Here is a 27,790-nt window from a genome sequence, read left to right as displayed (position 1 = left end):
CTGGAAGAGGAGGGAGGGACAGCTTTTCATTTTTAATGTTGATGGATGGTTTTAATGCAGAGCACTTCCAGCCAAGCATATTTAATTTTGATGCTGTTACTTTGGATGCAGTGTACCTTTGAACAGTTTGTGTTGATTTAAGTAAGATTTAATGATCTTGAAAATCTTTCGGAGAATACAAAGTTTATTTTAATAAATGCAATTCTATTACATTCTTTTCCTTTATCAGCTAATAACCTTGGAAAATTTCTACTCATCTAATTCTATTGAATAAAAAATTCTTACAGAGTATTTTCTGCACTTTTAAAAAATAAAATACTACATGCTGTTAAAAAACCAAAATTAATCTGAATAAATTTGAAGGTCAAGTTGGCTTTATTCATTGATTCATGAATTGGACAGCATCCTATCTACCAAATGGAAAAGATCTCCTAGGAGGGCACTTTTAGGCAGAAGAGGGTGGATAAAGGATATTTGTAACAAGGAATGGATTATTTCAGGCAAAGTCAGCTTCCTTTGAGGGGAAGGGCAGGGGTTCCTCATGCAGATTACCTCTGAGTACTGATCAGGTAATTGCAGATTGACTGGTTAAGGGTCATATTCCTGGCAGAGGCTGCAACTGCAATTAGGATAGATATTAGATTTTGGTTTGCTGATGTTGGACTTAGCACAAGTGACTCCATTTGGAGCCTGTTCTCTTTTCTCTAATAATGCTTCTACCAATAATTGTAAACATATAAATGAAAGATTATTATAAAATTTGAGTAACAAGCAAAATCTAGACTATGTAAATGACGGTATGCCACTGTTAAATGCAGACTCCCACGAAAAGATACACTGAGTACTGTCTTGGAGTCGTAGTCTGACTGTAGGTTCTCTGAGTGTTTACAATGGCCTCTTCTGAGGAGATCAGTGGGCTAAGCCATGAGTGGGACCTGGGGAACACAGGGCTCACCACAGCTGAGTATCTGGCAAGGCTGCAGTGAGGGCCAAGTACAAGAGACATCCAGCAGGAATATGTCAGGAGTACACTGCTCTGTATTTTCTGTTCCTGGGCTCACTGTGGCCAACCTTCATCTCTCTGGAATAGGTCAAAATATAAAAACTCTGTGGGAAAGAATGAGTGTCCTTGACAGTCCAGGCAGTGGAGCAAGGAAGGAAAGGAAGGGACGGACGGTGCAGACAAGCCAAGAATTTGCATCAGGCTCGCAAGGTATGGTCAGTTTAATAGCCCAGAAGAAAAGTGGACGATGGTAATGATTGGCTCAGGGCTCGTCGCCCCCCTTGTAACTGTGCTGTCTGGCATAGAGCAGTCATCTGGAATCTTTGTCCTAGGGATTTCCTTTACCTCTTTTCATGTGTTAGGTCTCCAGTTTCCTGTATTTCCAGTCTTTCCCTTTCTTAGTTTGCTCCCTCATTTTGGTGGAGGCACAGGGAGATAAGTTTTTTGAAATCTTAAATGTCTGAAAGTACCTACTCTGAACTCACATATGGTTGGTAGTCTGGTTGGGTAAAGAATTCTAGATTGGAAATTATTTTTCTTCAGATTTTTAAAGACCTTGAAGTTAATGTTGTTGTCTAGCTTTTGTTATTATATAGCTTAAAAAATCCAAAGTTGCTCTGATTCCTTTGTATATGACCAGTTTTCTTCCCTTCTGTTGAATCTTGTAGAATTTTCTTTGTATTCCCAGTGTTTTGAAATTTCAATCATGATATACTTTTGTGTGATCTATTTTTGTCCTTTGTGCTGTAAACTTATCCTTCAGTACTGGGAAATGCTCTTGAATTATGTCTTTGATAACTTGCTCCTCAGTTTTCTCCTATTATTTAGATATTGGACCTCCCAAACATCTAATTTTCTCATCTCTTTGGTCTTATTTTTCCATCTCTGTCTTCTTTCTCTACTTTTTGGGAGATTTCCTCAATTCTTATCTTTTTGTCCTTCTGTTGAGCTTTCTCAAGTTTCTGTTCTTATATTTTCAACTTCTAAGGGTTCTTTCTCCTCTATTTCTCTTTAAAATGTGATTATGTTCTTTCTTGCATATATTAATGATTTTTAAATCTTTCTTCTCCTTGTGTAGTCTCTATATGACAAATTGCTTTAATCCCCCTGTATCTCATATTGGTAGCTTTCCTCAGATGTCTGATAATCCTGGGTTGTCTGCTAATGTTTAAGAATGAGGGACTAAAAAAATGGATTAGAAACTTTCATTCATGGGTAGAGTTTGTTAGCTGTGCCCTTTACTGCATGCAGGACAGCCCTGTCCAAAAGGAATTTGTGAGTCATATATGTAATTTTAGTTTTTCTAGTGGCCACAGAAAAAGACAGAAAGAAAAAAGAAACACATAAAGTTAATTTTAGAAATATATTTTATTTAATCCAGTATACCTAAAATATTATTTCAATATGAAATGAATATAAAAATTAGATATTTTACATTTTCTTATATTAAGTTTTTCAATTCCAGTGTTTATTTTACATTTGTAGCACATCTCAGTTCAGATGGTAAATTTTCATAAAAAATACTTGAGATATATTTAGACTTCATAAAATTTACAAGTTAAAAAGTAGATTGACATACCCAGGATATTCTAAACATACATAAGTTTAAGAGCAATAATAAAACTTAGTTTTTAAATTTAAATTTAATGAAAATTCAATAAATTAAAATTCCTTTGCCAGTTACACTAGCAACATTAGATGTTGCTCAATAGTTACATGTGTCTAGTAGCTACCATATTGGACTGCAGAGCCCTGGGGTGGTCTGCTTGGACAGTATCAGTAGCTTCAGGTTGTTCCTCAATTCTCTTCCAATCTTCTGCCTCCAAGGGTAAGGGCCAGACTACTGGGGTTCTGAGAAATTAGAAGGGGTAAGGTAATGAGTGTCTAGCATATGGTATGCATAGATTAACTTACCCATCTTTCTGGTATAGGATCCCTGCTCACTATATAGGATACCTGGTATCCCCCAATCCAGAGACCCCTCTGTTCTAAGAATAAACTTCCAGAATTCTGCTGGAGTAGGGAGGGTAGTCCCTCACTGGCAAGGGATGTGGTTGGCGGGGCAGAAGAGGGAAGGCAAGAGCTTCTACAGATCTAACTGCTTCTTAAACAGCTTTTAGCCAGTCTTTTAGCCTTCCCTTCCCTCCAACCTCCGTTTTCATAGGTACCTGGTCCTGCTAATTCCTGAGCCTTTTGAGGATCCTCACGTATGAACTGGATAGGTTACTGGCTTTTCCCACTTCTGGTTTAAGATTCAGCTTTCTTAAGTCTGTTGGGTTTACCACTAGTCCTTCTATTTACTCCCCAACTTCAAATTTTGGTCGCACTTGAACTTTTCTGATTCTTCCCAACCTTGTAGGCTTCTTGCTTCCATCATTTTTTCTTTCTAAAATTTTTTTTCTGTAGGTTTAGAAGGGTTTCAAGAAGAGGAGAAATTAGACGCTTTGATTCAGTCTACAGTCTTTTGCCTGCTAGTTGCGATTAATCTATATTCATGAGCAGATTTTGATATTTAAAAAATTTTAATTTAGTATTTATGCTTCAGTATATATTGGTAGTTAAAGGTTTTAGTGTTAGTGAAAGGTTCAGTAGGAAGGACAGGAAAATGAAGTACTTAGTGAAGATAGTTAAGGGTTCAGTTTGGGGGGAAGAGAACTGACAGCAAACAAGGAGAATGGTGAGAGTGGAAGCATTTAGAGGTCGGTAGGATGTTAGAGACTTTATACACAGAACTTGGATATCTGAGGCATAAGGTATAACTAGGAGCTCCAGTAGCATTATCTTCCTGTACACCACTATTTTTATCCTTTCTACTTTTCATGATCTAGGAACCTCTTGTTTTATATCTCAAAATCCGCAAAACGACTAATGATACAATTTTTAAAAAAACTGAACAAAGCTACTACTTGCAAACACAGTATATATACACACACACACACACACACACACACACACACAAAGAATATAATATGTAAGGTAAACACACATAATATTAAATAAGTAAGCAACACACCCTTAATATACAGTAGCAGCAGTTTCCATTTTAATAATTGAATTGAGTTTGGTGTTTGGGTATTCAGTTGGGTTCTCCAACAGAATTTTGCCTATAATGTGATTTGCTTTGTTGGTAGTTGCTGCCCTCTATTGGACTAGTTGAGGAAGTGCAGCCTTTTTGCTGTCCTTACTCAAACTGAGCACTAAAACATGGGGTAATTTTTTTAAAGAGTTAAATCTGTTTCTAATGATGTACCAAGGAAAGCAAGGGAAAGTGGTGTCTTTCTTCTTACGAAAATATGTTTACTTTTATACCTAAAGGCAAGAGTTAGTGGTCATTAAATGGGAACAAGGCAGAAGAATGTGGGGAATGCAAAGATGTTGGGCTTTGGAATTTGGAGACTGAAGTTCCATAACCACCTTGCCCCTAATCATATGACCTCGATGATTTACTCTGTCTGGCCTTCAGCTTCTTCATTGACATAGTGAAGACGTGGAATAGATTTGAGGGCTTCTCCAGGAATTGGTATTTTAGGAAAGCAGCCCCAGATTATGATATTTGTTCATAGACAGTATAGTGACTAATTCTCAGGCTTTGTCCTAAAGGAACTGAGTCTTGAAAGAGGTAGAGGAAGCAGAGAATCAAAAGACAATTGTAATCCACTGTTGGTGCTGTGAGACAGGCAAGTACCTATTACTATGGAGGCACAAGGAGAGATACCTGTTGAATAAGAGGCGGTGTCATCCTACACGGCCTGTTGGAGTTAGCGTTGAAAGAAGCAGATTGTTTGTTGAGAGAAGAGTCAGGGGAAAGAAGCCAGGGAATTTGGTTTTTAACCTGAGGGCAGTAGGGTGCTATTAAGAGTTTTAAATTGGGAAATAATATGGACAGCCTAGTCTTCTAGAAAGATTACTCTTGGATATAGTATGGAGAATGGATGTAGTGTGGGGCAGTCGGGACTGAAGGCTGGGAGGTAAGTTAGGAGGCTGTTGCAGTAAGTCAAACAAGAGATAATAATGGCATAAACATAGGTAGTCGGAGTGGGGATAGACTAAAGAGAAGTAAGAGCCTGCAGGCAGCAAGAACAGGTTGCTGGTTTCCTTTGGTTAAACTTAACCCACACATATGAACAATCCAGCTAGCACTGATTCATTAGACCCAGGTTCTTTACCTACGTTATATCCATCCCACAATTGTTTGGGTTGTTGCTTCATTCTGAAGGAATGTTTTGAGTTTGGAGGACACGGTTCTGGAAGCAATTACTGTATGGGAAAATAAGGTTAATCTTGGTGTTGGCAACCTAAACCAAATATACTCATCCTTCTTGTGGCTGGTACCTCAGTGTGCCAGGTGACTGAGGGTGGTGACAAAAGGAACTACTCATCTGCGTGGGTATTGCTGCCTCTGCCTCACCATCCTTCTGCCTTTGCTCCCCAGTAAGCAGCACACACAAAGTAATAGAAAATTCCATTGACGCCAAGCAAGGTTCTTGGGGTTTCAGGTGAGTGATTAGCATTCAGTCAGTGGAAGCTTGACCTCCTCTGGACCATGGAGGACAAAAGTTAAGATTCACAGTTTACACTGGATTTAATAACCAAACTCTGACATGGGGAACATGAGCATAATGAAATAAGAGTTTTCTTGTCCATAAGAAGGTTAGTACAATAGCTTTGTGGTACAGTCAGAACTAGTTTTTCATTAGTTGAGGAAGGTTAGTCAAGAGGCATTTACTATACCCTTCTAAGCACATTAGTAAAAAGAAATATGATTTAAAATTAACTATTAGGATGAAGAAGAATTCCTGCTTTCCCACACTTGCCCATTCAGACTTTTTAATAAGTATGTAGCATGTATACAGAAGAGAACATAAAACATACAGAATAATTATAAACCTAACACCTGTGTAACCATGATCCATGTTAAGGAATAGAATATTTTAAGCACCTCAGGAGCCCCTTGTCCCCTTCTTTAGTCACAGCTTTTCTACTCACCCCAAATAACCACTGTTTGGACATTTGTGTTAATCATTCCCTTTATAATGTTATATCCTAGATAATACAGTTTTGCATGTTTTTAAACACAATGTAAAATAATGCATTCAGTTTTATGTTTATGAGTAGTTGTAAGTTTATTGACGTTCTTTGATGGTTTTCTGTGGTAACAATATATCAGTTTATCCATTTTACTCTTCATGACTATTTGGATTGTTCTCTGTTTTAGATATTATAATATGGCTGTGGAAGTTCTTGTTATACACAGCCTGCTACATATGTGCAAGATTCTGCAGGGTAGATTAATAGAAGCTGACGTGTCGGGTTGTAGTTTGTGTGCATACTGAGCTTTACTAGATGTTGCCGTGCTGGTCTGCAGCGTGGCGGTCGCAGTTTCCTTTAGCACGAGCAGTGTGAGAGCTGCCACTGCTTTACAGCCAGACAGGACTGAAAGTTTTTGCCAATCTTGAGAGTGAAAAATGAATCTCATGTGGTTTTAGTTTTCATTTCTTGTTTACTGATGAAGTTGAACACGTTTCATAGGTTATTGGTAATAGGATTTAGAATCTTCTCAGTTCTTTCCCTTCTTCTTTTATTTTTTTCAATGAGTCGTCTGTTAGCGACTTTAAAACTCTTCTGCCCCTTCCCTGAGGGAATGTGCTAAGGAACAGCTTGGCAGAAATCTGATAGCTTGTGGGAAGTAGCTAGAGCCTTTCAACTTACTTATTCTCTTTTTCCCCCCAAGCCGTCTGGCATTTGGGAGGCATCTTGGCATTTCATTGATATCTCTTCTTTCTTCCTCCTTTTTCCTGTTTCTTAGACTCTGAAGCGGCTCATGGCAGATGAGGTAAGGAACCTGTGTTCAGCACGTGCATGTTCTAGCTCATTTCCTACACTACAATACTTAGCAGCTGTTTTCACTTTGACTTTCTATAACTTGTACTGGTGATATGGGTTCTGTTCTGAGCTTCCTGAAGCTTTTTCCTAACTCTTTGCTCTGTGTTTGGCCCATTGCATGCATTTCCCTGGCGTATTGCTTGGCTTCCAAGGTCAGGCACTTTCTTTAAATACCACGCTGACTCGCAGTCTGGATGCCACTCACATCAGCTGAAGCCCCACAGTGCTTGCAGATATTTACTGTTGTTTCCAAACAGGTAGATCTGAAAAGCTGCAGCTTATCAGTGGCTCTTAACTGATTTGAGCATATGTATTTAAGATTTGAGGAATGGTGTAAGTCCGGGGAGAGGAAATCCTGGGGCAAAATACCTCTAAAACCCGAAATCGGTCAAACGGAGAAATAAAGTTTAAAACCCATTTATTGCTTACAAACTGCAGTCCAGGCCCTTCTCTCTTTCCTGCTCCAGCAGAAGCAGAATCAGGCCCCCCTCTCCTCTCAGGTACAGATAAGCCCTCCTTGCCCAGGTAATTTACCCACGGATATGGAGATGAACTTCTCTCCAACCCTGAGGAATGATGCAAATGCTGTAAAGCCATACTTCTCTCCACCTCAGAACTCCTATTGATATGCAGATGTACTAAAACCAGGCGAGATATTCTGGAAATGTTACAATTTTACACACAAATGGTTTGTAAGCATTTGGTTGGCAGAGAGATAGCATATAAACCTCTGAAGTACATAATATTCTCTGCAAAGGGGATTTTGAAGAATATATATTGAACTTTTGCTGCCTACATAACACAAGTGCTATGTGATGTGCAGAAGAAAGAAAAAGGAATGGTTCCTGGTTTTAAGCCATTTACTTATTCTGTATGACTTATAACTATTAAAAATCTATGGTCTGACCTCTCAAAGGGAGGCTCCTCTGAGGATCTGGCCAATTTAGTATTGGATAGCTGGAGGGAAACAAAGGGCATTTTACTGAACTGGCTCCGTACATGAGGTGCTTTCAGTTCTGTGCTGCTAGAGGGCTTAGAAATGGCAGGGAAGCTTAAGGACTAAGTTTTCTCTTTTTAGAGAGTTTCCAAATCTTAATACTTCAGTCCTCTTACCTTTGGATGACGATGAAAGTACATAGTCTGTATACTAAATTAGATACAAGGGTTCTTCTTTTCATGTTAGAAGAGTCTTGAACTTCCCACAAACCAGAGGAACCATGCATGCATAAGAGGTTAGAGGACTGGCTGTTTGATGTGTGGTGTGGTGTGTAAATAAAAATGGACCACTGCTAATAGCTTTTTCTCTTTCTCAGCTGGAGAGATTTACCAGCATGAGAATTAAGAAGGAGAAAGAAAAGCCCAACTCTGCTAATAGATATTCTTCTGCTTCATATGGGGACGACCCTGCAGCACAGTCATTGCAAGATGTTTCAGATGATCAAGTTCTAGTACTCTTTGAACAGATGCTGGTAAGTTTCCCACCCCATATTGTTGCTTCCTTCTGAAAATGCATTAATGGGCACTGTAGTATCTGTTTCGTGCATAGTCCACTTTAGCCCTTACTTACAAAGAAGTCCAAGCTTAACAGAGAACTTTTTAAGAGCAGCCCCGTTAACGAAGGAACTGAATATTCAAGCACCAGTCCGTGAGACTGGAATCTGTGAATTAGGCTTTGAAATATTTGGTCACTGACCACCACCTTAATGACCTGTCCAGCAACACTTTAGCCACAAAGACAAGCCAAATCATGTGGGGTATAGAGACCACCCTTGGGTTAGCCAGAGTAGATGAAGTTTTGACACCTTCACAATAACTCAGTTATTCAAAGAAGAAACTGAGGAATGGGAAGGCATCATTTGTCCAAGATCTTCTATTTACTGATGAGTCTGGAAAGAGAATTCTGATGCTTTAATCACTAGAAGACCTTTAGAGACTGTTGCTGAAGTCAGTTTAGTAATAAAGTATACATGGATGTGACTTCATATGCTGTCCTCAGTGAACACTGGGTGAGGAGGATGCTTAGTGACTGTCCACGAGTGGTGAGTCTTGGAAAGTTTTGAGTGTGTGCTTGTAAGGTTTCAAAAGACCTGTATGTGGCCTGGATATATGATCTCAGATTCAAACAGAGACTAGTGGCAGGTCTAACTTAATCAAAAGCATGGCCTTAAAACCCTTAACGTAGTGCCTGGTATGTAATAAACACTAACCAGTACTTTTTTTTTTTTTTTTCACTGAAGCTTTCAGTTTGTCTCTTAACAATCCAAGTGTATTAAAAGCCAAGAGCATGAACTCTCAGGTTTTGAATTGCAAATTTGGCTGTCTTTAGGACCAGGGAGGTACCATGAATAAGTTAAACAGGCCAGATAGGAGATGATAAATAGAGGGGACTGTGGTAATATGAGGGACGTTGGGCATTTTTGTTAGAAAGGCCAGCCACAATTCAATTCTACTATGTTTTGTAGTATTCTGGTTTAAAATACTTGTCGAGTAATGCCAGATATTTCTGTTTTTCAAAAGAAGCAAGAGATCTGTAAATTTTTAAAATCAGTAATTCTTTAATAGCATCAGATACTATAGCCAGCATTCAAATTTCCACAATTAGGTCATTTAAAAAAAAAACAATTTATTCAAATCACAATTCCAGATAAGATCCATTGTACATTCTCTTAAGTTTCGTTTAATCACACAGGTTTTCCTCCCTCTCTTTTATCCTTTTATAGCTGTTGCTATAAAAATTTGCCGCAGAAACTGACCTCTAGAGTTTCTCACATTCTGAAATTTGATGATTACTTCACTTGATGCTAGAAACCCATATTTTTATATGAAGTCTCCTAAATTTAAAATGTTATTCTAGCCAAGCAAATCATACTTTACTTTTCTGTCTGACTCAACCTGAGGGCCACTGCTTTGCAACTTCTGTATTCAGTTTATTAGTAAAAGAAAGGAAAAAAGGACCACGAATTAAGTCAGAAAAATGTCAAATTAATATTGCTACTTGGAGGCAATGTCCTCTTCACAACCCCAACACACACACACACACTGAGAAGAAATTGAATATATCAATTTTCCTTCATCTTTCCCCATTTCAAATAACATTCTGGACTTGTTAGGGTGGGCTCAGACCCGTGGTTGTGAATGCTTCCAAACTGTGTCTACTCTGGCCAATCCAAAGGTAGGCTCTACATTGCCACAGGCGTCGGGACCTCATGAGGGTTGTGTGAGAACACAATCCAGGTTATGTCTGTTGAGGGGCTTTAGCACAGTTTCCAGTTCTTTCCTCATGGGAAAGGAGTTTGTACCGGGGCAGATTTAACCAGGGACAGTGGGTGTTTAGGCCCTAGAATGTTACAGATTTTGCTGGTGTTGATTTTGCTAGTGTCTGGATAAAGCCACTCATCCAGTGCCTCAGTCCAAAGAGATTGTTAAGCTCCATCCTAAGTATAAAAAAACATAATGTGTGCTTTTCTTTCAATAATATGAAGTAACTTTTTCATCTATATTAAGAGTTCATTTTTGTTATGAAAAATGGTGTGTATGTATAAAAATGTCTATAGGTATTTGTACTAAAATGTTAACCACATTTATCCCTGAGGAGTTTTCATCATCTATAATAGCTTAAATTTCTAGCGATCAGGAAAATGTATTTATTCAATAAGCATTGAATAGGTTCAAATCTTCACTAAGTATACTAAATATTAAACACTGAAAACTTGTAAGGAATTAGTTTTTTCCTCTTTTTTTCTCTCTGCTAGCTGGATATGAACCTGAATGAGGAGAAACAGCAACCTTTGAGGGAAAAGGACATCATCATCAAGAGGGAGATGGTGTCCCAGTACTTGCACACCTCCAAGGCTGTGAGTCACGGGGCAGGGACCCTTGACAAGGGGACTGTGCCCTTAACTTGGACTGGTTTGTTGTCCCAGTTTCATACAACATCTTATGTCTACATCAGTTCTGTTTCATTCTGTTAAATAAGCCTACTCATTTTTTACTCTCATTTGAGTTGCTTTTTTGCCTGATTCGGTCTTCATGAATGTGGGGAATGGGATGGGAAATTCTGAGTCTCACATAGTTTGGTGGTATGTATATGTCTGCCCTGATATTATTTAAACTGTATTGACTAATACTAGTCCAGTTTACGACTAGGTCCAGTGCTTACCAATTTCTCTTTATGGTCACGTCTAGGGCATGAACCAAAAGGAGAGCTCTAGGTCCGCCATGATGTACATTCAGGAGCTGAGGTCAGGCTTGCGGGATATGCCTCTGCTCAGCTGCCTGGAGTCCCTTCGTGTCTCGCTCAACAACAACCCTGTCAGGTAAGGCTTCCGAGGTGGTAACAGGAGTAAGAGCCCAAGGTTCGAGTTTATTGGCGGTGATCGACGAGCAAAGGAGTCAGGGAAGTATGAGAATATTCTGAATTGGGAGTAAATAGTTGCCAGGATCAACTTTGTTTTGAAGATAAGTGTTTATTGATTTGATTTTGTATTGCATTGTCTCTGTTCTCTACAGTTGGGTGCAGACATTCGGTGGGGAGGGCCTGGCCTCCTTATTGGACATCCTTAAACGACTCCATGATGAGAAGGAGGAGACGGCTGGGTGAGGATTTCCAAGTTTTGACATCTTCTCAGTGAAGGATAGCAGGGGACTTGACTCTGCTCTAAAGGAAAAAATAGCGGTTAAAATAAAGTTATGGATTAGAAGTGCTGTTAGCTGAGAATGGGGTTTATTGTGGGAGCAACTAGAGGATGAATGATAATTGTAGATACAGGAAAGGGAGGAGGAACTTAAATTTCACAGTGAATCACACAGCCTGTGTGCCACATAAGATTGAGTCTCCCAGCACAGGTTCTTATCCAATCTGGAAGTAGGGTCTGCTGTAGTCCAGAGTGTGTTTGTCATTTGATCTGGCTCATATTTCATTTGAAAGCCTTAAAATATACTTGATCAGTTAGGGAGTAGCTTTATGACAGTCCTCAGTGCTGGAATAATTCTGGGGATACCTTGGGAAGTCTTGGCTACCTTGAAGCCAGCCTGACCCAAAGTGGCTTCTCCTTCCTGTGATCTTTCCAAAGCAAAACACAGGACCTATATACCTCCTGAATACACAGACTTGAAACCTTTGAAGTAGTGAGTTAGTAGTGCTGGAATTTACTCAGCTACTAGTTGCAGACATTCCTAAGACCCTTGTTTGCAAAATTGAAAAGTCAAATGGGCAGGGAATATATAGCATAAAGGCGCTTAACTGATGATGTCTTCTGCATGCAGGAGCTACGACAGCCGTAACAAGCATGAGATCATTCGTTGCTTGAAAGCTTTTATGAATAATAAGGTGAGATTTTTCCCATTCTGTTCCAACCCTCATCGTGACCCCATTCTTTCTCTTCTACTGGCAAATTCCAAAAAGGACCTAGGAATATGAGGTTCAAAACTTCTAGCATTCCTTTTGCACTGTAATTTTTTGATTGCCACATATACATGCTTTTGTGGACCTTTTTTCCAAGTTCTAATGTCTGTTTCAGCGGGTATGCTCGATTTTCTTCCTCTTTTTATACTTTGATTTGCTAATTCTTCAGTTTCCTGATCTGTAGTTACTGTTTTTGGAAGTTGTACTTTATTCTCTACTTAATTGTTTCTTTTCCAGACTGTTCCTACTGTAGAATCTTTTCATCTTTTTTGTCTGTCTAGTATTAAACCCAAGGAGCCCATAATTTTTTTGTTCCTGAGTGCAGATCCATCGTCCCGACTTTAATTTTGTTAAAATTAACTTACTCCATTGGATGGTGAGGAGTGACATTAAAGAAAACCTAAGAATCATAGATTTTTGGTTTTGGAAGACATAGAATTCTGTTGCATGTACTAGAAAATCATTTTGCTCTGCTGATCCCTGTTTAGCTGTAATAGGAAAACGTTTCTCTCCCTGGATTAGTGTGCTAGGGCTGCTGTAACAGGGTGCTACACGCTGTGGGTCTTAATACTGTCTCACAGTTCTGGAGGCTGGAAGTCCAAGATCAAGGGGTTAGCATTGTTGGTTCCCTCTGAAGGCTGCGAGGGAAAGCAGGTTCCATGCCTCTGTCCTAGCTCCTGGTGGCTTGCTGGCAGTCTTTGTCATTCCTTGGCTTGTGGGTACAGCACCTCAGTCTCTGTCTTCATGTTCATATGGCATCCTCCCTGTGTGTGCATCACTTTCTATAAGGACAGCAGTCATACTGTATTAGGGTCCATGCTAGGCTAGTATGACCTTGTAACTTAACTAATAACATCTACCAATAACCCTATTTCCAGATAAGGGCACATTCTGAAGTACTGGTGGTTAGACTTCAGCATATGAATTTTGGGGAACACCATTCAACCCGTAACAGTCCCTACACTTGCCCATGGTCATAGATGCTGTCATCCTTAAGTCTCCCTTCTCCGTTCTTGTCCTCCCAGTTTGGAATCAAGACCATGCTGGATACACAAGAAGGAATCCTGCTGCTGGTCAGAGCCATGGATCCTGCTCTTCCCAACATGATGATTGATGCAGCTAAGCTGCTTTCTGCTCTTTGTATCCTGCCACAGCCAGACGACATGTATGTGACTGGAATTATTTCTCCTCTCCATTCTCTTTTTTACCAGAAATCTTCTGTAGTCTAGAGGAAAATTAGGTTGCTTAGATGTCCACTCAGGCTTCAATACTAGGTAAGACCATATTTCTTCCCAGACGTGAACACTGAAGTTTAAGATAGATTTAAGTGATGGGAGCTGTCTGGAGTTACCACTGGTTATCAGAGGTGTATAGCAGGATATATCCTAGATCTCCATTAATGTCTGTGATGTCTACAACAAGGGCTTCTTTTTACTTTTATTTTTTTAATTCTAATGTAACACAACATTTAAAAAAAATTCAAACAATATAGAAATACATAAAGTAAAATTTAACAGCCTTATCCTTTTATCAAATTCTATTCTTATAGGTAACCATTGTTAATGGCTTGGTACAGTTTCCTAGATCTTTTTCCAGGACAGACAAATATATTTCATTTCCTAGATTCTAAGACATCTTCTGCCACTACAAAAGATGATATCTTGGTGCTAAGGGAAGATGGCCTATGCCTATAAAGCCAAGTTCATGTATAGGATAGATTTTTACTTTTGTTGCTTGGTTTAACAAAAGCTAAATCATATCTTTCATTCTTTTCAACTTGTTTCTTTTTATTTAAAAGTAAATCTTGGACGTCCTTCTATGTCATTACTTAGAGATTTATGTTACTATCTTTCATGGCTATTTTTCATTCCATAGTATATATGTCCCATAATTTATTTAACAATTCCCCCATTGCTAAACTTTTAGATGGAATTTTTTTTTAGCAGATTCTGGTCCCTGCAGTAGGTGACAAGAACAGTTTTTACTACTACAAATGATGCCATAATGAACATCCTCATAACATGTGTTCTTCCACAGTTATGCATTTATGTTGGATAGGTTTCTAGAAGTAGGCCAAATGTTACAGGAATTAAAAATTGGTATTATTAAATGTCCTTCCCAAAGTTCTACCAAATTATACTTCATAGGGCAGGGGTCTTAATTTGATTTCTATAAATCTGAGTGTAGGGATGAACTTAAGGGAATACATTTTTCAGCTGGTCCTTAGCTTTCAGCAGATTCTTGTCCCTGTGCTAGGTGATGCGAACAATGGGAATTCTAGAACACTGATGATGCTCTGTTCCCTCACTGGTCTGTGCCCTTGCGGAGTCTTGTCTGTTAGACCTCACTGTGTCAGAGCATCTGGACAGTTCTCTCCCTTTCCTTGTTCCTGGACAGGAATGAAAGGGTTTTGGGGGCCATGACAGAAAGAGCCGAGATGGATGAGATGGAACGCTTCCAGCCACTGTTGGATGGGTTAAAAAGTGGGACCTCCATTGCACTCAAGGCATGTATATCCCCTGACACTGGGTCCAAGAGTAGCATTCAAGGTAGAAAGATTTAAGTTCACTTTTCCTTTTAATAGAACACATGGAGTGGCTCCCAACTATATATTTTGTATTTTAGAATTTGTTCTGAAGGGAAAATTATTATCTTTCTATCCAAGAGGGCAGAGAAAGAACTGTTTTCTTCATAATGAAATGGGGAGAAGGCATGGTATCTATTCATAAGCTCAGAAAACCAAGGCCTAGAACAAAGCATACCATCAAGTCCTTGGACTCATTTAGACCTCTGAGCTCTCCAGGCCTGTGCTTAAACCAGGCCTTACTGCTTGGAAAGTCATTCTTGTAGTTTTTGTAGTGCATCTTTTAGGTTATATGTGGGCTCCATGAAATGTATGTAAAGAGAATGGAATCTGGATCTCTAGGAGTTAACCGTGACCTAGCTGCTGAAGTTTCTTATTTTAGGTGGGATGCCTACAGCTGATCAATGCTCTCATCACACCAGCTGAAGAACTTGACTTCCGAGTTCACATCCGAAGTGAACTGATGCGCTTGGGGCTGCAGCAGGTGTTACAGGTGAGATGTGACGCTTCATCTGAGAGGTTTACTGGTGCTTCCCACTCTTACAGCCCAGTCCCTGGGATAGCTTTGGTTTTCAATTTAAAAACCAGGTTGAAAGGCTTGGGTTTCTAGCCAGCAAAAGACACTTCTGGGTTCCCCGACTTCCATTTTCATCATTGACAGGACCTCCGAGAGATTGAAAACGATGATATGAGAGTGCAGCTGAATGTATTTGATGAGCAAGGGGAGGAAGATTCCTATGACCTGAAGGGGCGGCTGGATGATATTCGGATGGAGATGGAATATCCTTTCACTGCCTGGGTTCAAGACAGAGGAGACTTCAGCTGTAGGTCCCTGTCTGGAATGGCAGAGGGGTGCTGACTCAGAACAGGGCATCAGCCTGTGTGTCTTCCCGGTAGGTAAGGCTGGTGTCTGATTGCTCTTGGATTCATTCACCTCAACATGGACCAGGGAAGTTAGGAAAAGTAATCCTATGATAGTTTAGCATGCTAGGACGTAGAGCTGATTTTTGGAGAACACATACAAGTCAGAGTGTGTGGTTGTAATTTGCTTGCTTGTGTGGGTCCCTAAGACTGACGGAATCACGTGGTTACCTGCTGCTACTTGCCACAAGTGATTTTGAGGCGGTTATCTTTTAGTTTCTGTCTACTGCTTCATCTTCAAGCCAAGCACTATCTCTGTATAGTACCGTCCAACTCACTGATCCCTTAGCCTTAGAAAAATAACCCCCCAATTTTATCTTCATAGAACGTGAGGTTTCGGGCAATGTTTACAGGAGGAACAGCTGTTAAAGTACCATTTTGCTACTTTTCCTAAGGGTTAGGCAATTCACTTGTCAAGCAGTTACTAAATAAATGCTTTCCTTAGCCTTGTCCTCTTTTCCACTGACTCCAGTGAAGTCTTCCAGATTCTGTTCAATACCGTGAAGGACTCAAAGGCAGAATCACACTTCCTGTCCATCTTGCAGCACCTACTTTTGGTCCGAAATGACTATGAGGCCAGGTAAGATGGTGTACCTGTGGGAAGTTTTGAATTTGAGCCTGCATGGAGAGAGCAAAATCCTTCAATTCAAAGGTTGTAAAAGAAAGAAAAGGCAAAGACAAGGATTAAGGTTCATTTTAGTCATAGATATAAAGGGAGTTGTCAGTTGTCCCTTTAATCCAGGTGAAAGGCATCTCTATGAGAGGTCGGCCTTTACAAGGTAAAATGTCCTCCGTTTTTGGCAGGGGGGAAGGTGGGTGGGGAAAAGATGATAGCATAAGGAGAGAGCAATTTAGAATTCTTTCAGGTAGCCTGGAAATAGGGATTCAGCAACAGTATTCTCTATCACAGGGAGAACCAGGCCTGAGTTTTAGGTAGGAAAGGATTTGCACTGGAAGGCAGGCAGCAGGAAGTTTTGATTGTCTGAAGTAGGTGCGGTGTGGCATGGAAGAGGGGGTCTCTCAGCATGGCGGCAGTACTTCTGTTGGTTTTCTGAAAAGGTCTTTTCAAGAGCACTTCTCCTCAGGTCCCTCTAGTATCAAAGCAGTTAACTTTTCCTGATCCTAAATACTTCTGAAAATAATGTTTTGTTTTTTTCCTTAATAACCTTGTTTTGTTTCTTCCATAGACCGCAGTACTATAAGTTGATTGAAGAATGTACTTCTCAGATAGTTCTGCACAAGAATGGGGCTGATCCTGACTTCAAATGTAGGCATCTCCAGATTGATATTGAGGGATTGATTGGTAAGTATATTCTTCTGTCTGCTTCCTTAAAACACTGCTTCTACCTTTCGTTTTACATCTTGCAGTGATAATTCCAGAGAGGATGGGTATTTCCATTTTTAGGTGATAACCAATGTCTATGCTAGGCACGTACAGTCATTTAGTTTACTTCTACATAAATCTAACAATTTACCCCTTCTCACACATCACCCCACCTTTAGAAGGGACTTCAGCTTTATCTGTGATTCCTGATTCTGACACGTTTCCCAAGTGTCACTTGTAGGCATTCTCCATGCCACCTAGCATGGTGGTCTTACTCCAGAACAGGCACTCAGAAATTAAATGTTGAATGTAACGGAAGGTTCCATTTCTTCATGTAATGTATAATATTATGGATAATAAAAATAGCCAAAGGGACAGAAGACTGCCCTTTGCTTGTATTGAAGGGCTTAGGTAGTGAGAGGAAAAAACAAGAGAATTGGGAGCTTTACCTACTGACTCTTTCTTCTCAGATCAAATGATTGATAAAACAAAGGTGGAGAAATCTGAAGCCAAAGCTATGGAGCTAGAAAAAAAGGTATGTATGAGAGATCCAGAAAATTGGAGGTTTATCTTTCTCAGGATTATGATTTTTCTGACATGTGAAACAGTTACCTGTGATATTTTGAAAGCATTCTGCATACTATAGCAGTTCCTAGGGGAAATCTTTCTGGTATGGGTTTCTCAGTGCAGAAAGTAATACAGAGGTGATCATGAGGAACCAGCTAGAGGTGAGTTCGCACAGCTCTTGAGCCCCTGGGCAGGACGGGAAAGGCACCTGACGCTCAGAAGGAACAGCCAGCGCTCTCAGGGTCCCCTGGCGTCGCAGGCCTCTCACGCCTGGGACAGTAGGGACTGGAATATGTCTGTATGCGCTCTCTCTGATGATTAGGGACTCCTATTGTGATGACTAGGTTTTTTTTTTGTGTTTTTTTGTTTTTTGAAACTTTTCAGAGAATCTTTATTATTCAGTGTGAATTAGTATCAGGTAGGATGAAAAAAAATGAGTAAATAAGTTCTTCCTGCCATCAAGTAGCTTCACCACTAGTGAGAACAATAAAGAAAACATAACTTCTTCACTATACAGCGGTTCATCTTTGGCATCTTAAGGGACAGGTAGCATAGTGTGCAGGTAAGAAGGAGAGATCGACAGTGAGTGGGGAGTCCGAAATACTTCCTAAGAGACGTAACACTAGTTGCCACTAAGACTTTGTTAGAAGTAGAGCAGGAGAAAGGACTTTCTGGGTGAAGAGGTCATTCCACACAGGCATGTTTATAACTTTTCAAATGTTTCATTTTTGTTTGACCTGCATTAAAATGCAGAGCTCCTTTAGAAACGAAAATTAGATTGAAACGATAAGTATTAGTCTGATTTTTTAGATTAAATCTAAAATGTACATTTTCAGTCCCCTTATAGAAAATGTATAAATTTTTCCAAAATCACATTATGTTCACTAACCTATCATCTTCACACTGAACTTTAGCTAAAAACAATAAAGTTATACTCTGAAGAAGGGAAAAAAGAAAAGAAAAATAAACTAGTATTTATTGATTCCTACCTGACAATAGCCATTTTATTTATTTCATTACTAATTCTCACAAAAATCCTCTCATGTAAGTAGAAATTACTCACCCTATTTTATAGGTTTAATTGAAGCTCAAAGAAGTTAAGTGACTTTTTTTTATTATTAAGGTATCATCGATACACAGTCTTATGTTTAGGTTTACCAAGAATGGACTAACCGTTACCAAACGGAAAGGGACTGAGGACGGTGGGTGGGAAGGGGGGAGGGATAAGGGGAATAAGGGGCATTACAATTAGCACACATAACATACGAGCGGGCACGGGGAAGGCAGGATAGCACAGAGAAGACAAGTAGTGACTCTATGCCATCTTACTATGCTGATGGACAGTGACTGTAATGGGGTGTGTGGTGGGGACTTGATAATGGGGGGGAATCTAGTAACCACAATGTGATGACTAGGTTTTTGATTCTAGAGACTTGGGATTATTATATGCCATACCTATTCTGGTTAAATGTCTTTAAGATCTTAGGGTTTTTGTTTTGTTCTGTTTTTTATAACTTTAAAAATAGGTAGACTATGGAAATGATCCGTGGTACCCCCTCCTTTAACTTTTTTAAGATCAAAATCACGGTGCTCATTTTTCCCCAGGCAGTCCCTGGGAAGGTGAGCTCCGTAGGTCAAGGACTGGCACAAAACAGTGAGTGACAGGGAATGACACTGTGCTTCTTGCTGAGACGGAGAACTTACTGGGAGCCTGATTCCTTTCTCCTTTAGTTGGACTCAGAGTTAACAGCCCGACACGAGCTGCAGGTGGAAATGAAAAAGATGGAGAGTGACTTTGAGCAGAAGCTCAAGGATCTTCAGGGAGAAGAGGATACATTGCATTCTGAAAAACAACAGCTTGCTGCAGAGAAACAGGATCTGGAAACAGAGGTGTCCCAGCTTACAGGACAGGTAATGTCTGAGCAGGGAAGGCAGAGTGACCAGTAACTGCCCTGAGCAGGGAAGGCAGAGTGACCAGTAACTGCCCTGAGCAGGGAAGGCAGAGTGTCCAGTAACTGCCCTGAGCAGGGAAGGCAAAGTGACCAGTAACTGCCCTGAGCAGGGAAGGCAGAGTGACCAGTAACTGCCCTGAGCAGCCTCAGGACAAGCCTGTCTTGGAGCAGGAGTCGGTCATCCTACTTCTGCCACCAATAGGTAATCTAGTTAGTGCGTATTTTAAAAATCATTTACTGTTGTTTTGTTTTGGGGTAAGTAATACATAAGATAGAAAATTTGGAAAATATAGAACAACATAAAGAATGTAATGAGTCACAGTAGGACCCAGAAATCAAGCTAATAGTCTTTTAATGAATTTAGGAGTAAAAACCTAATAAACCATTCACATATTTGCCAATTTTCTCTTTCTTTTAGTCATCTCTGGACAAATTTATCCCCACACACTCTCTGCAGTTATAAATATTTAAATGATCTGTGATATCTGATACCTCGATAACTTATGTGGTTATATAGTTACCTATATAGCACATATGTTAATTATGTAACTAAAATATTCTATTTACTTGACCTTTGCATTGTATGATCAAAGAGAGGGTTTGACATAAAGGTTGATGTTGCCTTTTCAATGCAAAGTATACTGACCTGCACACATAACAACCTGAATTCTAGTTTTGGCTCTGCTACTGAAAGCTGTGTTATTTTAAGTGAATCGTTTCATTTATCTGACTCCTTGCAGCCCCTTCATGTGTAAAATGAGAAGTTTGGATTAGGGAACTTCTTAGGTGCCTTCCAGCCCCAGCAGTCCCTGAAATGGAGCGAGAAGTATTCTTGTTGATGTCATTTGTCTAGGTTGCCAAGCTGTCCAAGGACCTGGAAGATGCCAAGAAAGAAATTGCTTCTCTCTCTGCCGCAGTTGCCGTAGCACCTCCCAGCAGGGCTCCTGTTCCCCCTGCCCTTCCTTTACCTGGTGATTCTGGCACTGTTATTCCACCCCCACCCCCTCCTTTACCAGGAGGGCTGAGCATACCTCCACCACCACCTCTTCCTGGGAGTGGTACCATTCCTCCGCCACCACCTCCCCCTCCTTTGCCTGGGTGTGCTGGCATCCCCCCACCCCCTCCTTTGCCTGGGGTTACTGGCATCCCCCCACCCCCTCCTTTGCCTGGGGTTACTGGCATCCCCCCACCCCCTCCTTTGCCAGGGTTTACTGGCTTCCCCCCACCTCCCCCTTTGCCTGGGGCTACTGGCATCCCCCCACCTCCCCCTTTGCCTGGGGCTACTGGCATCCCCCCACCTCCCCCTTTGCCTGGGGCTACTGGCATCCCTCCACCACCTCCCTTGCCTGGGGGACCAGGAATGCCACCTCCCCCTCCCCCTCTTCCTGGTGGTCCTGGAATCCCTCCACCCCCTCCGTTTCCTGGAGGCCCCGGCATCCCCCCGCCTCCCCCTTTTGGATTTGGAGTTCCTGCAGTACCAGTTCTGCCATATGGTTTAACCCCAAAGAAGCTTTATAAGCCAGAGGTACAGCTCCGGAGGCCAAACTGGTCCAAGGTGAGAATTTCTATCTTAAGGTCTTAAGAAGCCCCTTCAGTTTCCTCCACTGTGTTTTGTGCATAGGTAGGTAGCCTTGCCTTTCTTACGGCTCATACCTGTCTTCAGGTTCCATTCCTGCTTATGTTTATTCAGCAGATACTAGGCATCTCCTATGTCCTCAGAACATCGCTTTGGAGAGTTCTATACTCTGTTGCAAAACCAGAACTGACCTTTAAGTTAAATTTTTTGTCCTTTTTTGTGAAGATAGTAGTACCATGGTAACACACGGCTTGACAGTAGTCATTTCACCAATCTGCAACTACTGGTAGTTGTGCTGATCCAAAACTCATAGATTTATGAATGCACCCCACTCCCACTACCCTGCAGGTGAATGAGTAACACAGGATATGTGTGCATGGTGTGTATTGTTCCCACTGTGTTTGGGACTCTTACGGTTCTGCATCAGCCTTTTGCTTCCAGAAACCAAGTTTAAATAAAGGAGCTTAGGGATTTGTTCATAAAACGAATGCATTTGTCATAGTTAGCCAAATTGATGGGGAAAATACAACGTAGAGCAAGAGAAGATGTGAAATAAAGATTTTACTGCTTCTAAAACTAGAGGATTTAAGGTTAGGAGGAGGGATAAGTATCATAACCAAATCTGGTTCTCAAATAATCACCAGTAAACAAACAAGCTGGAAGCATCACCTCCTGATCATAGAGAGCACAGGTACTCCCTGTGTCTCAGGTAGTCTTACAAGTCTGTGTTAGGCTTAGAATGACAGTACTGATACCAGCCAGCCATCTTTTACGTCTTAGTCCTTTTTTAGGATGAAAAGTACTGAGCTTAGCTTAATAACTCTTAACATGCTGCCTTTATCCACAGTTTGTTGCTGAAGACCTGTCCCAGAATTGCTTCTGGACATCGGTCAAGGAGGACCGCTTTGAGAACAATGAACTTTTCGCCAAACTTACCCATACCTTCTCTGCCCAGACCAAGAGTGAGTACCTTCCTCTTTCATGCAAAGGGCCCCTGCAGGACGTGGAGTCCTCTCTAGGTGGGTTTCCCGTGCCTTTCCCTCCCTGCCCTGGGTGACGGTTGGAGAGATGGCTTTCCCACTTGGAAGAGAGTAAGGTATTTTTGTATTCTGGGGATGCTGGGGTTGAGAAAGAGAAATGTTACAGCATGTAGGTAGTTTTTTCTTCCCCAGTGTTTTTGCATGTAGGTATTTTTTGTCACTGTAATTTGTTGGTACTATGAGATAAAGATGGCAAGAAGCTCATTCTGGGCCCATTTTGATGATACTCTTGAATGGACTCTCGCATGGCCTTAAGATGCTGTCTCCAGGCTGCATCTACATTTAACTGATAGGGGTTGAGCAGAGTCTTTATAGGTCAGATAGTTGAGTGACTGTCTACAATAACAAAGTGTTATTCATTCTTTTTCTTTCTTCCATTTATTTCCAATATCTGATGCTTTCATCTTCCTGGCCTTTAACTACTACAGCTTCGAAAGGTAAGACTACAGAAGAGCCTTTTAGTTGGGTCTCTTGAATATTAGAAAAAAAATAACAGATGTAAAGGAATTTCTCTTTAGAAAGCTGTGATGAGATCAGGGATTCATTTCATTTTTGCTAGTTTTTTTTTTTTTTAAGAGGGCAGAAGGACCAGCAGTTGTGATATTAACTGACAGGAAAGAAAATTATTTGAAGTTTAAGTTGAAGCTGCCATATACTTGTTTTTCTTTGGGAAGTGAGGGACAACGTGAGTAACAATACCATTACTTACATTTGTATTGTGTTTTATAATTTTCAAAGTGCTTTGACATACATTACTCTGCTGGACCTGCAGAGAAGCCTCATGAGATAGGCAGGCTGGGTATGACCTTCATTCTGTTGCATATCTAGACTGAACAGTTAGGTAGCTTGCCCAAGCTTGTATGACTAGATCCAGGGGTCTTATCTTCTGGTCCATGTTTTTTAATATAAATTCTTGCTTTTCTTCTTCACCTTTCTATCTTCCCCTTTGTTTTAGAAGAGCTGATCTGTTTTGCCCCCTTCTTTCTTCATTTCCTAATTTTGGTGGGTTTATGCTGCTTTGTGATGGGCACTTGTAGTTATTTTCCCTAAGGGGTACAGTATTTGGAAGATCTTGTGTAGCTAATGATAATTATGGCCTAACAATTTTATGTTTCCACCTCCTTCCAGTTTTTTGGTTTTTTTTTTAGATGTTTATTATGACTAGTGATGAAAATAACATGCAAGTTTGGAGCATTCCTCCTCACCCGGACCCAGTTAATAAGCATTTTTAAAGATAATTATTATTTTCCTTAAGTAATCTGATGGAACCAGGCTGCACTTAGTTCTGATAAGGAGGCTTGCACTGCTCAGTGCCCTTGGTGGTCCCTGGTTACGTGTGTGTATGTAGGAGTGCAAGATCACAGTGCTCCGACCTGACCTGTTGCCCTAGCATCCAGGGTAAAATAGCCTTTTCTTCTAAGAGAGCTGTCTCCTTCCAAAATAAAGTCCAGCCCAGGGAATTACTTTCACTCTCTTAGTTAAAAGTACTGTGATAATGACCACTTATGTTACTCTCGTCTATCAACAAAGACTAGTTGACATTGAAAGTCAAAATCAATTGGTTCTCTAATTTAGAAGTTCGCAGAATCTAACTCTGTGTGGCTTCTGGTGTAAGTCCTTTTGTTGCAGCCGTGCTGAGTGTCAACTGAAAATGTACGCCCCTCCTTCCCTCTCTGTCACCCTTTTACCCTATATGCATTTGTATCACTATTGACTGTGGTGGGGTTTTCTGCAATTAGTGGTTTTTCTTGGCTTTGTTTTCCCACTGTGAATTGATAGATAGCACTTTGAAAATACACAGGCACGACCTTATCTCATCTTTTGTTATTGTCAACAGTGTAACCAAACTTTTTTTTTTCCTTTTTTAATTTAGGTATCATTAATATACACTCTTATGAAGGTTTCACATGAAAAACAAACTGGCTATTACATTCATCCTCGTTATCGAGTCCTCCCCATGCCCCATTTCAGTCACTATCCATCAGTGTAGTAAGATGCCACAGACCCTATTTGTCTTCTCTCAGCTACACTATCTTCCCTGTGACCCCACACACACCATGTGCACCAATCATGATACCCCACAATCCCCTTCTCCCTCCCTCCCCACCAGCCCTCCCACACCCATCCCCTTTGGTTACCACTAGTCCCTTCTTGAAGTCTGTGAGTCTGCTGCTGTTTTGTTCCTTCAGTTTCGCTTTATTATTATACTCCACAAATGAGGGAAATCATTTGGTATTTGTCTTTGTGAACAATATATTATTAAATTGAGTATTTTCGGACTCCATGTCTAATAGTTCTTCCCTTTATGCACAATATTAAATTCCTAAGACTCATCCACGTTGCTGCATATGCCCATAGTTTTATTGTTTTTACTGTTACATGGTATCCCATTACATAAATTTATCAAATTTTATATTATGAACATTTGCATTGTTTTTTAAGGAAAATTCTATAGGGAATAGAAACAGTGGAATTACTGACTCATGGGATATATGCATGTTTAGTAGTATTAGATAATTTCAAATTGTTTTACAAAGTAGCTATCAATATACACTATCCCAAGGCATACATAAGTGCTAGTATTGCTCTGTATCTTCAACAAACATTGATATTTTTAGGCTCTTAAATTTTTGACAATCTGATGGATGTGTATCTCACTGTAGTTTTTCTTAATAGACTTCATGATTTCAAGCAGTTTTAGGTTCACAGCAAAGTTGAACAGGAAGTACAAAGTCCCCACACCATCTGCATCCTCCCCCACTATCAGCTCCTGCACCAGAGTGGTACATTTGATACAAATGATGAAACTACATTGGCACATCATCACCCTAAGCCCATAGTTTACATTAGGACTCACTCTAGACACTTTCTATGGGTTTTAAATATATTTAGGCGATATATTATATGTGTATATATACATGTGGGTTTTTTTTTTTTTTTGAGATAAAGAGAGAGATCCACCAATATAGTGTCATACAAATAGTTTCACTACCCTAAAAATCTTGTTTTCTGCCTGTTCATCCCTCCGTCCCCACAACTCCTGGCACCACTGATCATTTTACTGTCTGCAGTTTTGATTTTCCAGAATGTCACATATTTGGAATAATACAGTATCTATCTAGCCTTTTCAAATTGGTTTCCTTCATTTAGCATTTAGGATTCCTCCACGTCTTTTCAAGGTTTGATAGCACATTTCTTTTTAGCACTGAGTGGTATTCCATAGAGCTGAATTGTATAGATATGCCTCAATTTATTTAACCACTCATTTACTGAATGACATCTTGGTTGCTTCCCAGGTTTGGCAGTTATGAATAAAGCTACCCTAAACATCCATGTACTAATTTTTGCATGGACATGTTTTCAACTCCTCTGTGTAAATACCAAGGAGCATGATTGCTGAATCAAATGGTAGGAGGTGTTTAGTTTCATAAGAAACTGCCAAACTGTCTGTACCATTTTTCATTCCCAGTAACCAAACTTTTTAATGCTGCTTCAGCTCTCAACTTCTGCCCTGGAAACTACTTTCTATTCATTGAAGGCTCTAACTTTGTATCAGCTTTGGATTTTTTTTTCTTAAGTTATTCTTAGAAATTTCTGTATCTCAATCCAAAAAGTGTAAGTGGGAATTAATCAATTTAGTTTAGTGGCTGTATTGATTTGCATGTAGTAATAATAATTATTAGCAGATTGCTGCTATTTGGATGAAGGAAATTTCTAGCTAGTCTTTAAATGTCTTTAGTTTTAGCTAGGACTTTCAAGTTAAATTGGCATACTATCCTAATTTCTCAGTCTTTCCATTAGGAAGCACACTAGATAAGATGTTTTGAAAATTACTAAATCATGAGCAGTTTTCTAGGTATCCTAAATTGTAACCATTTTAAGAAATTCCTGGGGGAGATTTTTTTTTCTTGTCAGATACAGTCGTAAGAGTTTACCCAGCCCTTTAACAGTTACATGCAACACTCAGACACAACAAAACCTTCCTCCTTCTTGTCAACCATGTTCACTTATGTTTTCATTAATTCCCTTCCAAAGAACAAATACCATCCCCCTTTAAAAAACTATTTTTTCTTTGGATTTTCCATGTTTTACTGACTTCATTGTTGTCTAATGTAATTTTTTCTTCTACATTTTTCTGCTTTCTTTCCCTTTGAGTTGCTCTGTGAATCTGTGCTGATGCAGGAGTCTCTCTTTGGGACAGCGTAGTTACTTTGATGACCTGCATGGGCGTCAGGTAGCAGGTAGAAGTGGCACATACGGCCCAGTGCGTGTCTGACACCCACTGTGACTGAGGTAATAATTCGCCCTGCCTTCCGGATGCAGTTTTGTGCCTTCTTCTCTTGCTGTTCCTGCTGGCAAACGCAGTGCAGATTGTTTTCAAGTGGCCCCCTTCCTCACAACCTGCCCAAAAAAGAACATTTAGTGAAAAAGACTTTGGGCTTCTTAGAGTTTAGGTTTTTATCAGGTAAGGAATTTCAAGCTCTGGGAACTTCAGAAGGGAGGACTCAGAGGACCCAGATTTCCCTAGTATGAAAAGGCTTCCTTTGCTTCTGGTGCTTTAAACACGTCTAGTGTAATATTTCAGAATACCTTCATCTTTAATCCTTTTTTGAAGTAGGTAAGCAGTTGGTTACCAAGTCTCACTTTCATAGAGTTAATACTGATGATATAAATAAGTCATTGATAAGTACCCATTACCACTCTACAGATAGTCCATCTTCCAGATAAAGAAGTAGAGACATGGGTTAAATAATTTTTGTCAAGGCTATACAGTAAGTGCCAGGACCAGGACTCATACTCCAGATTGTGTCTGACTCCAGAGATCTTGCTCTAGGCCTCTGCTTCCCAGAAGTGTTACTCCCTGCCCTAAAAGCTGAGACCCAGACAGAAGATAGAAGGAGGGGCTTTCACAACCACTTAATTCAGGCACGGATGTCCTTGAATTAGCAGTGACTCTTAGGAGTACAAAAAAAGAGCAACATTAGGTTAGGGAAAGTAAGTGAGACACTGGATACCTAGGGCTTGAAGAAGAGGAGACATGTCCTAATTAATAGTTTACTTAACCTTAGCAAAACTAATCCAGTTGGAGAAATAAGACATGCTTATCTAGTGTGCTAGGAGTACTGCTTAGATTGTTTCAGCTCAGCCGTTGCCAGTCTTACGAGGAAGTTATTTGGACATTAGGTTTTCAAAATATTGCCTTATTTCCTCTCTCACTTGCTAAATGACAAGTATCTGCTATTTGTTAAACATGGATGCATCCCTTATATTTCTGATACCTAAAACCTCCCATATACCTACTGGCTCCTCTAGAATGGATATTAAAGAAAACATCTGACTCACTCTTTACATCTGCCTTCTATGGTCAGGGCTTGTCTGGCTGCTGCTTCTTTAAGGTTCAGGAAGCTGTGTGCCTTTTTACTAAGAGAGGAGCTGATAGAGAGGAACTGGTCCTCAAATTCATACCATAGGTTCTCTCACACGTTTTTCTTTCATAAGGATCAGTCTCTTACTTTTTGAACTCCTGACTTATAAG

General features: G+C 40.2%; 1 protein-coding gene across 1 annotated transcript in view; it reads left to right on the top strand.

The window, feature by feature from the left end:
* DIAPH1 (diaphanous related formin 1) overlaps positions 1–27,790 on the top strand; it is a 100,512-nt gene that overhangs the window by 18,484 nt on the left and 54,238 nt on the right. Inside the window, exons 2-16 of the mRNA XM_057491004.1 lie at positions 8,200–8,355; positions 10,639–10,740; positions 11,072–11,202; positions 11,396–11,482; positions 12,152–12,215; positions 13,316–13,455; positions 14,688–14,796; positions 15,257–15,367; positions 15,536–15,654; positions 16,259–16,375; positions 16,983–17,098; positions 17,590–17,654; positions 19,418–19,597; positions 20,492–21,193; positions 22,062–22,176. Coding sequence (XP_057346987.1) covers positions 8,200–8,355; positions 10,639–10,740; positions 11,072–11,202; positions 11,396–11,482; positions 12,152–12,215; positions 13,316–13,455; positions 14,688–14,796; positions 15,257–15,367; positions 15,536–15,654; positions 16,259–16,375; positions 16,983–17,098; positions 17,590–17,654; positions 19,418–19,597; positions 20,492–21,193; positions 22,062–22,176 — 2,314 coding nt within the window. The remainder of the gene's footprint in view (positions 1–8,199; positions 8,356–10,638; positions 10,741–11,071; positions 11,203–11,395; positions 11,483–12,151; positions 12,216–13,315; positions 13,456–14,687; positions 14,797–15,256; positions 15,368–15,535; positions 15,655–16,258; positions 16,376–16,982; positions 17,099–17,589; positions 17,655–19,417; positions 19,598–20,491; positions 21,194–22,061; positions 22,177–27,790) is intronic.

The sequence above is a fragment of the Manis pentadactyla genome, chromosome 13 (genome assembly GCF_030020395.1).
Source record: "Manis pentadactyla isolate mManPen7 chromosome 13, mManPen7.hap1, whole genome shotgun sequence".
NCBI classification, from domain to species: Eukaryota; Metazoa; Chordata; class Mammalia; order Pholidota; family Manidae; genus Manis; species Manis pentadactyla.
The sequence above is the reverse complement of the archived record's forward strand: the minus strand, read 5'-3'. Positions and strand labels throughout refer to the sequence as shown.